Genomic DNA, 14083 nt, shown 5'->3' with positions numbered 1-14083 from the left:
CCCAAAGGCCCTGTAGCCTGGTAGCAGAAAGACTTTTAAAGTGCAGAATCTTTATGGGGGGGGGGGGAAGACTTGTCTGAGATCCTTAAAACCAAAGTTTCAGCAAGTCTTTAACTGGTCTGCATTTGTTTCTTTGGGAGAATGCACAACCCCCCTAGCTATGATTTGCAGCAGCAAAAAGTACGCATTGAGCTCCAAAATTTCCAGTGAATGAGCTGAATACAGTCACCGCTTAGCTCCCAGAAAAAACGGAAGGAGATTTTTAAAAAGTTCTTCTATGAATACATGAAATTTAATACTTTATTTATCTGAGCAATTTCTGCAAGTTAAAAATTGCAGGCATAGGCTAACACTCTTCCTCTTTCATTGTGCTGAGGTAGGATGAAGGGGGTTTAGGTGTCTCAACAAACATTGTATTTATTATTTATGTTTGTTATTGAGCCCATGGGTCACAGAATGGAGGATTTTGCATTAGATTATTGGCAAAGAATGTTACTATTGTAAAACCAGCAGTGATGCTTGATTGTGTGCTTACTACAGTCTGAAAGTACTGCTGTAAAAGAGGCACCTCTAAGCAAAATCTATGCAAAATACCACTCTGGGAGGAATCCAGTTGAAGAAAGCAACATTATTATAGGTGTCAAGACAGGTATTAATTCTACTATCACTGCCAGTGCTGATGCGAGTAATCGTAACACTAACGCTACTATCATTTACTTGGGAGACTGCTAGGAAAGTGGATAGATGTATTTCTTGGCCTGAGAGGTAGGCTGTTAATAGCTCAGAGGTCATAAATGATATGTGGAATATTCAAAGAGGTGTTGAGATGGATTTGTGTGCAGTTTTAGTGCTTACCAATAAAACATCACCAATCCAATGCTCCAGGCACACTTGACAAACTTTAAAAGTACGCATGGAAATATAGATGTACCTGTTACCCTCAAGATGAATTGTGATAATCCTGCTGGCAACATAAACATCACAAGAAAGAATGAGCATCCCCACAAATCCTGCTCCGTGACTTAGCCTGCTTCATTTTACTTAACAGCTATGTCCTTTCAGACAAGGCAAAATAGATGGGTCCTACAGTCTAGCACGCTCCAACTATCAGGAGGACAAACTTCTACAGAGGAAACAATTCTGCTTTTTCCTTCTGTGAGACATTGCTGTTTTCAGTGGTAATAATTCACTTTTCTAGGTGAAGACAATTTTGAAAGTATTTCTGTTTTGTCTTCTACTGTGTCTGGTTTTGGTTCTTTAATAGCATGCGTAGAAATCATCTATTCTTACAGCAGGCATATTTTCCTTTCAGAGCTGGCTACCTAAAGCAGTGGCTGTGGATTGCTGGCTTCCCAGATGGACTTTTTATAATCTGACACATGTCTCTTGGCATCTGTGGTCACAGCATGTCCTAATGCTGGCAGTAGGATATACTGAAAAATAGCTGCGTGTTGGCGCAACAAATGGAGAACGGGAATGTTTTCCACATTGATTCTCCTCAGACAATGCTGCAGGCTAAGGAAATAGAAAGCAGAGAGGGGCATTTGCATTCATAGTACAATTATTTCAAGTGTCCTGCACAGCCACATAAGAAAGAAAAATGAAGCTGTGAGGCCAAATTTCCAAGCTATTCGGCTGCATAAAGACACAAAAGTGGTTCCTAGTGAGATTTCCCCAAGCGTCCACATCTCTGTGCACCAAGCTACCACCGAAATTCTAGCCCACATTCCGTCTTAAAGCTTGTTTACCTTGATCAGGCTGAGAATTGTATCGGTTTTAATTTGCAGCAAAATGTGGTTTGTGGAATTACAGCTTAAGAAAGTGGTCTCATTAATGTGTTAAATTAGAGGTAGGTGGTTAGCTACGCAGCGAAAGGATTGGCCACAGCGGGAGCCTTGCAGCCTGCGTATTAAAAGCTTCCAACCACAGACAGTCCAGCACGGCAAGGTGTGGGAGCATGTACATGCCCCTAGTGCTACCCAGCCTTTCTTGTAACCCTCTCCTGACTGCTGTCCTAAAATCCTTGCCCCATAAAGAAAAGCCTCTCTCACAATGCCAGAAACAATTTCTGCTTGTCAGTTATAATAAATAGCAGGATTTCTAACTTCGGCTTCCAGCACCCTGGCAAAAGCTGGTTCCTTTAGCCATGTGCTGCTCCAGAAGCAGGCTGAGGGGTAAAGCCTCTGCCCTGCTCCCCTTTAGGGCTTCAGCCTTGCGCTTCTGTGAAACCTGATGGCTGAACTGCATCATAGGCAGCAGAAATTTTGGAAGAGGGACCGCCAGAACAGAGTACATGAGAGGCAAACTTCAACAGATTGAACTGCCCAGCCTTGACCCCACTGTTTGCCAGATACTGTACAGGCCCGGTAATGCTGTTCAGCCTGAAGATGCATCATTCAGCAAGCTATCGGTCTGAAAATAAAGAAATAGGGAGAAATAGTAGCTATTTTTAGCTTGCAGTGCCAATGTTAGTGCAAGGCACACACACACACACACACACACACACACACACACACACACACAGGAAAAAGAAAAAAAAAAAAAAAAGCCAGCTTGCATACTACAAGCTCTAAGGTAGCCAAAGTGGAGTAGTGGGCATATGCCGGTATAAATGACAAGAGCATGTGTTTGACTCATTGTGAGTTTTCTTAGGCAACTACTCATTTTATATGCAGTAAGAAAAATAAACAGATGTTGAAGTAAATAGGGGAGATGCAAAGCTGAAGGTCTCAAAGGATGCTCAAAGCAATATTCAAACATGATATAGAAGAATTATTTAGCAAGAAAATCCACTGCCAAGGCTTAAATAAACCTCAGTAGGAGACCCTTGAAATTATAATGAATCCCCAAACAAATAACCACACCAAAGGAGCCTTCTGCTTTCCAGTCCCCAGGGCAGAGACCAGCAGATCTCTTCCCCCTTTCCAGCTGAATAGAAACCAAGACTTTCTAGCAAGAATAATCAGTCTTGTAACAAGAGTGCACTTCTGTTTCAGATGTCAGCAGCATGTTCCCTCCCCACGTTCAGTTTTCTGCAAGCGACACTGAAAGGTCTCGCTCTCGCCTTGCAGGGTCTCCGTACAGAGATAAAATCACCATTGCCATTCTCCAACTCCAGGAGGAGGGAAAGCTGCACATGATGAAGGAAAAGTGGTGGCGAGGCAACGGCTGCCCTGAGGAGGACAGCAAAGAGGCCAGCGCTCTCGGGGTGGAGAATATTGGGGGCATCTTTATAGTGCTTGCTGCAGGGCTTGTTCTTTCCGTGTTTGTAGCCATTGGTGAATTTATATATAAATCAAGGAAAAACAGCGATATTGAGCAGGTGAGTCATCCATTTCCAGGTCGCTTATGTTTCTGGGAGGCTGAGGCTTGTGGATGTGGAAGTGACTGCATTATAAATCTTTTTGCTGGACTGAAGATTTTGTATTGCTGAACTTTTGCCATGAGTCCCTGGCACTAAAGACAAATAATTTATTAATAAGAATAGGGAAGTATCTCATCCACAATCCAATTAATGCTGTTTAGTATGGCAGTGCAGAACAAGACCAATTAATTTCTCAAACAGTTTCTGCTTGATCTTTATGACTTCAAATATAAATTACCTTGGAAGGGAATAAACACAGAACTGGATTTCTCTATGCAGTTTTAGTGCCAGCCCTTTGAACAACAGCAGGAATATGTTTCTAAATCCCCACGTGTAAATTTTCTCTTGCTCTATAAAGCTTTTCCTTCACAGCCAGGTATTTGAACACTCTATGCTGAAACATGCACTTCAAAGCAAGGAGACCTGCTGAAAGGTGATGGATGCTACGGTAGAATAAGATTATGGACCCAAAGAAATTCTTGATATAACTCCACTGAAGCGTAATGAACAATTTGAAAGGGCATAGGGAAAACAAAGAAAATGCTGTGTGTAAACCATGCCCTGAATATTACAGCACTTTGCAAAACATAGCCAGTCATTAAAATAGAGTGTAAACACTAGTTTATTGAACCACTGAATATGCTGTAAAAGAAACAAGACATGAGCAGTAACTCTGAGTCAGTTCATGAAGTTGTCCTCAGACCCTCTTACTCCGGCTACCTTTCCTGGTACTATTTTGATTCTGGCTATGTCCTGGAGTCTGGTCTGGTCCTGTTTGGCTCAGCTACTATATCTGCTCAGATTCTTCCCACTTTAACAGGATTTCTTGTAGGGACATGCATCCTGTTTGTGCACAGGGCATTGCAGGATCAGTGGCCCCTGAGGCAATCACCAAGACGTGGATTTGTATTACCTGACTTCAGATTTTTAGTTATTAAGTGTCTACTTCTAAGCAAATTGTTTAAGCTCACTTTGCACTTAGATAGAAAAGGCAGGAGCTTTTCTGTGGGCAATTCACTCTAACTATGTAAGGTATAGTCCTACAAGGCTGCTAACATGAATGCCAGAAATGACTGGTGGGGAAAAAAATGACTTCAAAAAGGCAGTGGGGATGAGTGAGAAGAGGAGAGTATTTTGAACTTGGTCTCAGAGGTGTGGTTCAGGCCACATACAGCAGTGGTGCTGGCACCTGGGTGAAACCAGGCAGCCTGGGCTGTAGGTCTTGGGAGGACAACTTCTTGCTTGTGAACTTCTCCTTTTGGATGGGATGAATCTCCCTGCAGTAATCGCCTGGTTGCTGGGAAGGGCTCACAGTGAGTGTAGACTGCACACTTGCTGTTCGAACCACCGAAAGGAAGTGAGGCGACTCCCGCCCAGCATCTCCCTTTTCTGAATGTTACTTACTTTGGGAGCCCCGGGGTGCCAATGAGAGCTAATGTCAGTGGACCTGGCCCTCCCCAGACGCTGCAAAGAGGCCAGCTCTTGACCGTGCAGACTCCTTCACATGGGCAGGCATCGGTGCTGGAGCAAACCGTCATTACAGTCAATAGCACCATGTACAAACAACAGACGCAGCTCATGTGCAGCAGTTCTGCAGGCCTTATTAATCAAGGTGTCCCTGCTATGGAATAAGTCAGAGAGAAATGATGGATGTATTTTGTATGTATTGCTAGCTTTCTGTTTAGTACTTTAACCCTGTAGAACAGTTTTAACACTGAATGCATAAATAACGTCTCAAGATCTTGATTTTATTCATGACTCAGGAGTTTTTTTATTCAGATAGGTTTTGGAGACCTAATGCAGTTAATTAAAGTCTTTAGTATAAAGCTAATAGAACAGAAGGTTTTAGGAGCTCTTCAGGAAACTGGGAAGGGCAATGTATTTCTGAAACTAATATTAAAATAGACTTAAAGCTTTAAGAGGAGATTGTTAATTTACTTAGCAATACATTGGGCGAATAATGTACTATTTGGGGATATATATATACTTATGCTGTTTCTGTGTATGTTGGCACTCTACTACTGTGTCACAGTGATGTGTTGTTGATTATAGGCTGTCTTACCATAACGAAAGTGAGTTAATGTGGCAATGTCATACATCACTATCACCAAATTTTCATGTGGAAATGATTGTACAGAAGGAAGTCATACTGGTGATGCCAGTATGACTTCCTGATTTCTCTCAGTTTGCTTTATTTTTATTCTAGTGATATAAGAAGCTTAGATGGAAAATGCTATACATTGCATATTATCACAAAGCTAATCTGAAGCCTGAGTGGAATACAATCTATGACTTAAATATGTTTCCATAAATAGAATTTCTTTTGATTTAAATAGCTGTTGAATCTCATTCTCATGCTTGTTTTTAATTCTTAATATTTAATTTTAATTTAATTCTTTAATTTTTACTTCTTTCAATTATTTATTTTCTCCATTTTTTTTCTTGCATGCAAGGCCTTTTGTTTCTTTTACGGACTACAGTGTAAGCAAACCCATCCGTCCAACTCCACCTCTGGCACCACCTTATCTACGGAGTTAGACTGTGGCAAGTTAATCCGAGAGGAGCGAGGGATTCGAACACAGCCCTCGATTCACACTGTATAGTCAGGAAAGAAAAAAGGTGTGTCCATTGGGAAGCATTAAACTTAAAGAGTGCACCTAATGAGAAAAGTTGTGCTCACCAACACATAGCTAATGACTTCAAAAGGCCTCTTGCTTCAGCAGCAAATAAGGTTATCTAATACAGATTGCCAAAGTCCTGGAAATCCGGACAGCTTAGATGTGTATCACAGGAAATAATTACATGTACAGCAAAGACTGAGTGTAATAGACTGTAATAGATTTTAAGATTTATGACAGTCTATGTACAATTGTCATCTTATCATATCATGGGGTAATTCAGCATTTTCAGGTAAGAAAAATTATTTACCTCCTTTTCATCTTCAACCAAATCTAAGGAAAACCACAGCAATCTTAGTCCTAAAAGCATAGAAATATTTTCCTTGGTCTTTGCAAAAGCATTCAGCAAGTGGGCCAGGTAGTTCTTTACAAACCTCAGAAAATAACCTGCAGGGCTCCATTAACTTTCTGAACCCTATTATAAACAGCCAGAGATTTTTAGCCAACATATCTTATTCCCAGTGTCAATATTTAATGAATTTTAATTCATCCATTTAAAATTCATTAGACAAAGCCTCTAAGTAACTATCATACTACAAAATCATATCTATCAGTTAAATTTTATGCCATGTAACCATTAACATTTAAGAACCTACACAAGATAAGCGCCCTCAGGCACCCCCCACTATATACTCTGCCTTTCACAACATAACTCCATAGACCTGGCCTAAGCAACTTTTTTTGTTCACTGCTAAAGGGTTTTCTAACATAGAAGACTCCTTTATTAGGTAACTGTCAGTAACAATCAGGATATCAATTTATATTGAACTGTAAAGTCTTGGAATTGTTGTGTATATTAAAACACATGAGGAAGCTCTTGTGTAGGAAGTTGGTATGGGATGTTTCTTATATCCTGGAAGGATATCAGTTTGATTTACTCTAATCCTCAGCTGATGTAGGAACTGCCAGAGCAGGAGACAACAGAAAAATATATGACTGTAATTTGAGATGCACAAAATGTATACAAATGCCAACGTCACGAACCAAGGCAAACAGCCTTGTTTTCAAAATCTGGTTACCTTTACCTGTTGCATTTCATTATATCCCAGCTTTCCTCCAATTTTGCCAGTTCATTTCCTACCCTTCATGCCCACTTTAGGTTTTATCGCACACTACAGTGTCCTCCTTGTGGCACAAGTTAATGATCCGTTTTATTGAGGAGCCATTTCTGGACTCCACTTCAATCAGAAAACCCCTTCTAGTGGATGCCTTCACACACAGTTGCTGAAGCTCTGTCCTTCTCTTGGATTGTTTCGTTTGTACCTGACTCCTGAAAAAAGTCGGTAGGGTCTTTCACGTACAGTGACCTGTGTTTTCCCTCCATTTATTTTACAACTTTTGGTCAACGACAGTTAGGCTAACAGGAATCACTGTAGCTTAGTAGGCTTAAGCATTTTCTGTGACTGAGATGTACTGCTCACAGCTGGACTATACCAGTTCTTCTCTGCCAGTGCTCATCTGTGTACGTGAGTGTTTGTGTCCTGCTCCAGACATTGCGAGAAATTGTCTTGCTCAAAATGGAATTTTAGCTTGTTTGTGTAGGGCCTTGAAAGCGTTGATTCTTCATGAAATGAGCTTCCTGAACAACAAAGACCTGCATTAGATCTTCTTTATCCCTGACTTAAGAAAGCACTTTTGTCTGCAGTTTCCCAGCTGAAAAAATGTAAAGCTAATTAAAGCCAGCTTCTCTGAGCTCTCAGAGGAGAAGAAAAATTACTAATGTGCTTATCTTCATCATTGTTCTGCTCAAGAAATCCTCTGGGTCACAGCTTCTAGCAGTTTCCTTATCACTGTTTAGATGAACGTAGAATCCAGAAAGTTTCTGTCACTTTTTGGACAAACATTTTCATTCCTGTCACTTTTGGGATAGACAGGTCTTGGGTACCTTCAGGTTAATGGTGATGTTAGGGGAAGGCATGGCCCCCAGCATCTCCCATGAAATGCTTGGTACCGGGGGGAAGAAATGTAAAAGCATTCAAAGATTTTCCACTTATCAGCACTCTAAGACAGTTGGACTTTGAAATTTGGCTGTAGAAGTGGCTCTGTCCACAAACACAGATGGCCACCACAGCATCTTCGTAACCTGCAGCCTTGCAACTAAGTCCGAGACCCAACGGACAAACCGAGTCCTTTCTCAGGGGTACGGGACTGAGTCCTGAATTCACACGAAATGACCAATGCTGCTGATGACAAATGAGTCATAAGAGACTCCTCCAGGTCTGATGCTGCAGTACCCATAAAGACTAGCCAGAGCTGTTTGGAAGAAAAATGGCTATTCACATGGAGCTCCCAGAATAATTATTTCAGTGTTTGCAAAAAATGGCATGTGCTTTGACACAGAGAAGTCATCTGTCTTTGAAAAGCAAAGGGACCACGAATAAGTTAGTCCCAAGGCATGGATGGGTTGATTTGGCTAGGGTCAGAGTGCCTGTCCTTACTCAGCAGCAGTTCCTGCCCTTGCAAGCATTTAAGAAGGCAAGGTGCAGGGGGAAGGACAGAGGAAGGATGAGGCAAGAGATGAGTAAGAGGAACAAAAGGAATTTCAGAAAGCCAAGATTGTGGTGGAGTAATGACATGGCTGCACAGTGGAGCTAGACCAAACATGGCAATAGTGCTTTCAGGATCCAGATTAATATTTCCTCAAAGCGCTGGCATGGTATTGCATGCTTGTGTCATTACCCTCTGATCAAAGTCTTGAAGAGCAAGTCCTCATATCCTGAGTTCCTTAGAAACAAAGGAGGAGGAGGAGAAGGGGGAGGAGGTCAGCAGTTCCCTATCTCAGTGAGATTCTTGCAGAAAAAGGATTTTTTTTTGTGTGTGTGAATTTGTCAAGCCTGCAAATTTCCCCTTTTCTCTGAACATCAAATTGAGTCCATCCATCGCGGACCATAACCCCACCTCCAAACATGACTGTGGCCATTTATGCCTTCACTGAGCAGTTTCATCAGTATTTAGATGGTTTGCGAGACTGGCAAGTAAATTTACTGTTTTTTTTTTTCTCACAAACAGGAAACTGAGGAACAGTAAACATGGATTACTGTGATACTATTTTGGCACTCACTGCTCAGTTGTTCAATAGACTCTGACAGTTTAAAACGCTTCAATTAGTGATCTCAGACACAGTTTGATATCCATTGATATCTATTCTGTTTGACAGAATATGCAAACAGATTCTTAATGTGTAGCAACAGCAGTCTGCTTACTCAGAGAAACTATTCTGGACCTTTTTTCTTCAGTGCTCCAGGCACAACAAATGACTTTGCTCTCAGCAGAAGGCATATGTCAGAGTCCCATCAATGGGTCCTATTACAGTAATGAGAGCACTGCAGAGGAAAAAAAAAATCTGATTTCTGCATTTCCTTGTCTGTGTCTGAGCTGGTTGGGTTTTCTTCCAGAATAAAATCTGATTCACTGATTTTCATAGTTCTCAGGTCCAACGCAGCACACTGTTCTTTTTCTTATTGTTTGTTTTTTTGCTAGGTGTTGATAAAATGCGATTGAAATTCTTGTCCTCAAAGGTAGCCTGGTAATACGAGCAACATGATAAAACCTGACCACAGATTCTGTTTTGTCTTGACTCTGTTTTATTTTTTGGCCATTTTTCAAATATTAAATCTATAACTATACTAAAGTTTAACGCAGTCTTCTGTATGGAGCATAAGGAAGGGTTTGAGAGGTTCATGAGCAAGCTTGTAAGGCCTCCTGAAATGATCAAAGGGCAAAGAGAAGAGTCTCCAATCCCAAGCAGACCCAGACCTGTTATATTTTTAAAGAATGATGTTCCCTTTTAGCCTCACAGGACACATACTGCAGCATTTCAGCACTGCTAGAATGAGAAAGTCAAGCTGATTTAAACCACAATGTTAAATATATAAATGTTAAATATGTTAAATATATATATCTTAGGTTTCATTCTCAGTGGTATCTCAAAAGTGGACTTTCAACATACAAAAAAATAGCTTTTTGAAGAAACCTTTTCAGTTTGGTTATCTGAATATGATATTAATAGAACAGTATATTATCCTTTTAAATGAAAATTTAATTTTACAATATCCTTTTTAAAGGATATTGTAATTGTACTCCACATACATTAGTGTTCAGAATTGTGTCTTTGGAGTTCTTTCTCTGTATTTTTTGTCCATCATTTTTCCTGTATGCCCTACGTAAGTAAGTTAGCATTCTGACTGAGTTCATACTTGCTCTGTATCACTGACAGTTTTCTACTTCTTGAAAATTTCAAGGCAGTTCCAATTTTTGACTGGGTGTTAGGTTTCCTGATCCCACTTTGCGCGACACACCCTGGAATGAGAGAGCTTTACTGAAATGTTTTCTGTTGTTACGGGGCCTTGAACCAGTGAAGTGTACGCACAAGCCTGGAAATAAATTGGATTTTGTGCTATGTTTCTTAGGGCTCCTAAGAAAGTTCATGTGTAACTGCCTTTCTGAGTGATTAGCCAACCCCTTGAACGTATCTTCTAAAAGATTGCACTTTTAGACTATCTGAAGTTCTGTGCGAAGGCAGAGACACAGACAAAGTCCTGTATCTCTCAGGATTTTAATGCCCTTTGCCGCCTCCAACTCGTTTTCCCCAAAGTGTCAAATGTAGGGATACGCATAAAACATATCATCAGAGTCGTAGTTACGTCCATAACTTTTGGAATATCTTTGAAGAGTTGGTCCAAGGTCTTAACTCTACATGTAATTCGTTGCTTCAGATTGCCAAATCTCATGCCCGTGGTGGTTTGTTTCCCTCAAAATGCAAATGTAGCATAACCCTCGAAGTAAAACTGCTTTCCTGCTTTTACAAAGCCAGAAACTGGAGCTGTTAAGACTCAGGATGTTAAACGGGAGCTGTAAGACTCGGGATATTACCACTGTGGACGATTCCCTTTCCCCTGTCCCCGGCCGTTGCTTTCGCATGACGGTAGAGCCCGTTCTCACAGGTTCTGAGCGTGTGTGTTTTGACGTCTCTTTTCCATAGATCAGTTGATCTGTGGGGGGCTTTGTGTTGCCGAGTTGGGCTAATAGGAAGCTTCTAAGAGGCAGAGACCTTTTAGATTTTGTATCAGAAATATATATCTCTATATATAGTTTACTGGGTGAATAAACGTGATCAGTTTACAGGAAAGACCGTGAACCAAAGCAGTAATGGTTTTATACTCAGCTGTAGATGTAAATGACATTGATGGCCAATTAGATGAAAGTTTACTTCCGAGAGACAAGATCTAGAGATTAAAGCTATTCCTAAGAATAGCTTGAAGTATTTTTGATGACATTTCTTTAAAAACAGCTTACAACTAGAAACTACTGACAAAAAAAAGTCAGAACAGCCTTGGAAGTGGAACCAATTGGGCACTTCACAAATCAAGTAGTCAGGTGTGAAAAACTACACATAGTTAATGTCAGCAATATATTTCAAATACGATGTAAGAATTATGTAAGATGATCTTCATGGGACTATTTTGTTGATATGAAATTAAGAGGACATAATGATAACTCCGCAGTCTGAATAATATGAATGATTTTGGAAAATTCAGATGCAAGTATATTAAGGCAGCAGAATGTACTGCTGCATCTGCGGAAGTCATCCCTACATGCACACTGATGGCTTTTATAAAACACATACATAGTTTAGTAACATTAGTTAGAATAGGAGAAGAAAATAATAAAAAAAAAAGCTTTACCAAGTCAATAAATGATAAATATGGTACTGACCTTATTTGCCATGGAGTTCTGGAATCACTTTGTAATCTAGATTTTAAAAGCTCAATTAAAACTAGAGAGACGTTATACATGCTAAGTCAGCCAGTTAAAGCAAATACTTTTATTAGTTTGGAAATGTGGTGCTACACTCCAAAAAAGCCTTACTCAAGCAATATAGAAATAACTTCGGATTAGGATGACACAAGCCTCACCTGCTGCTACCAGAGGACATGGTGCTGCAGCAGAGACCATTGATTCTCACTCCATTAATGCTGGAATTCCTACATTATATTGTCAAAGGGTCTATGTAAATGGCAATTGCACCAGCAAAGTCTGGCTATTACTAGACAGTAATTGTTAAAAAAAAGAAAAAAAAAAGGTACACTATTCTGGCCTATATTGACTATCCCTATTGCTTTGGTCTGCCATGAATTAAAAGTAACTTAATTTTTACGTGCTTAAGACTTTCAGAGTTTCACAGGATGAACAAAAATTAAGCCTCTCAGAGAAAGAGCATATTAAACTCTACATTAACTCTGGAATAGCTGGCTACCAGAAAAATTTGGATTTTCTCCTCTTCCAATAACATATCCAATTTTACTTTTTTTTTTTAACCTCTGTATCACTCTCAGATCACAATTGACTGGTTGAGAACTGAGTACAGCTCATCCTGCAATTGGTATCATTCTAGAAAAGAACTTGTATTTGATATAAAGAAACACATCTGTGTACTCTTGCCGTCATTTGAAAACACTGTTGTTTTAACCAGTTGTTTTAAAAACGACAAGTTTTGGAATTCTGGAAAGAGTCTGGTAGGAAGGGCGTATTCAACATGATTAAGGTAAGGTAGTTGAAGCTGTGTTTCACACTGCTACCCTCAGTTCATTTTATATATAAATAATCTATTTTTACATATTGCATGGAACATTTTTTTCCACTGACAGATACTTCCACTTAAAGCCCCTTTGTGTTTTTTTTGTGTTATATATAATTGTTATACCTGTAGATTTTAAAGGATTTCTCCACTTACCTGAAATGTCTTTGTTAATGTTGTGTTCATTGGGAAAAAGAAAGAAAAAAAAAAAAAAGATTTCTTCTTTCTTTCTAACTGAATAGTTCCCTCATTCTTGTGGTAATTTCTCTCCTTTCTTAGGCATACAATGTTTGAAAAAGATTCTTTCTAAAGAAAGACAAGCACTGAGGAATGTGCTATGTTTTAGAAATGCCTGTTAGTTTCATGAAGGGAAAATAAGAAAACCGCAAAGAAATCTCCAAGAATGGCTTTGCTTTCTTTAGTATTAGTACATTTTTGGATAAAGTACATATGGTTTAAAAATGAAGAATTTTTTTTGTTTGTTTGAAGGTCAGGAGGAAACTTACCTACTGAAAAAGGGTAAGTTTTGTGATTCGAAGCCCCCACAAACGTCATGAGTGTGTTTGGGTAGAGTTTCAGAAAGATTTGTAATCAGCTTTAGTTAAGCCAAAGGTAAACTGCTTTCAGTGGAAGGCAAGCTGGGGGAAACTGCATTTGCACTCTCCACCTGCTGTGCATTAGGGGGTTGATTCAAAGCGGGCAGACCTCCGTGGGGAAGCCTCCCCAACATGACATTAGGTGTTCAGGCCCTTGTTTATCACAAAAGCCACCGTTTGTGCAGAGGGCATGGTTGAACTCTCCCAGAAAGGTGTTTAATGCAATTTCCGTGTTCCACCAGTGTCTTTCTTTCAATGCTATAATGGAGGAGCTTGGAATTTCGCTCAAGCATCAGAAGAAGTTAAAGAAAAGGTCAAGAACGAAGGGGAGATCATCGTTCACAAGTATCCTTACTTGTCACCAGAGGAGGACACTGAGGAAAGAAACCATAGCATGAGCAAGAAAGACCCCTTTGAGGAAATATCAGGAATAAAAACAGAACAAAAACATTGCTGCCTACAAGTTGATTGTGGTGGGATTTCTGAAATATAGACATTTACCTTGTTCTTCAGAAATTCTCTGTGTGGTTTCTCTTTTTAACCTAGAGGTACAACAGTTTAAATGCTCACATAGACTGATGTACTACTAATCATCTGGGAAGTGTCTCACTATTTCTTTTGAAATGGATTTGTATGCTCACCTGTTTTGCACCTCTCTTCCCCTCTCCATGCATTGCTGTATGTGCTTTCTAAATAAATAAATAAATAAGAGACAGGGTTCTTTTTTCCAATAATCTGGGAGTAGCACATTTATTTTTTTCTTTTGAAACAAAAAGTACAGCTCTACTGAGCACAGTGGTTTAGAAACAATGATCTGGACTGCCAAAATAAAATTCATACAATTAGCCCATAAATGATGGCTACAAAA

The 14083-nt window shown here is 39.8% G+C and overlaps 1 protein-coding gene across 2 annotated transcripts in view; it reads left to right on the top strand.

Annotated features, from left to right (window-relative positions):
- GRIK1 (glutamate ionotropic receptor kainate type subunit 1) overlaps window positions 1–13702 on the top strand; it is a 164689-nt gene extending 150987 nt beyond the window's left edge. For both annotated transcript variants that reach the window (XM_062573136.1, XM_062573143.1), the window contains 2 exons: window positions 3072–3322; window positions 13458–13702. In XM_062573136.1, coding sequence (XP_062429120.1) covers window positions 3072–3322; window positions 13458–13613 — 407 coding nt within the window. In that variant the 3' untranslated portion in view covers window positions 13614–13702. The remainder of the gene's footprint in view (window positions 1–3071; window positions 3323–13457) is intronic.
- Window positions 13703–14083: the final 381 nt, after the last annotated feature.

The sequence above is a fragment of the Rhea pennata genome, chromosome 1, assembly GCF_028389875.1.
Source record: "Rhea pennata isolate bPtePen1 chromosome 1, bPtePen1.pri, whole genome shotgun sequence".
Lineage (NCBI taxonomy): Eukaryota > Metazoa > Chordata > Aves > Rheiformes > Rheidae > Rhea > Rhea pennata.
The sequence above is the reverse complement of the archived record's forward strand: the minus strand, read 5'-3'. Positions and strand labels throughout refer to the sequence as shown.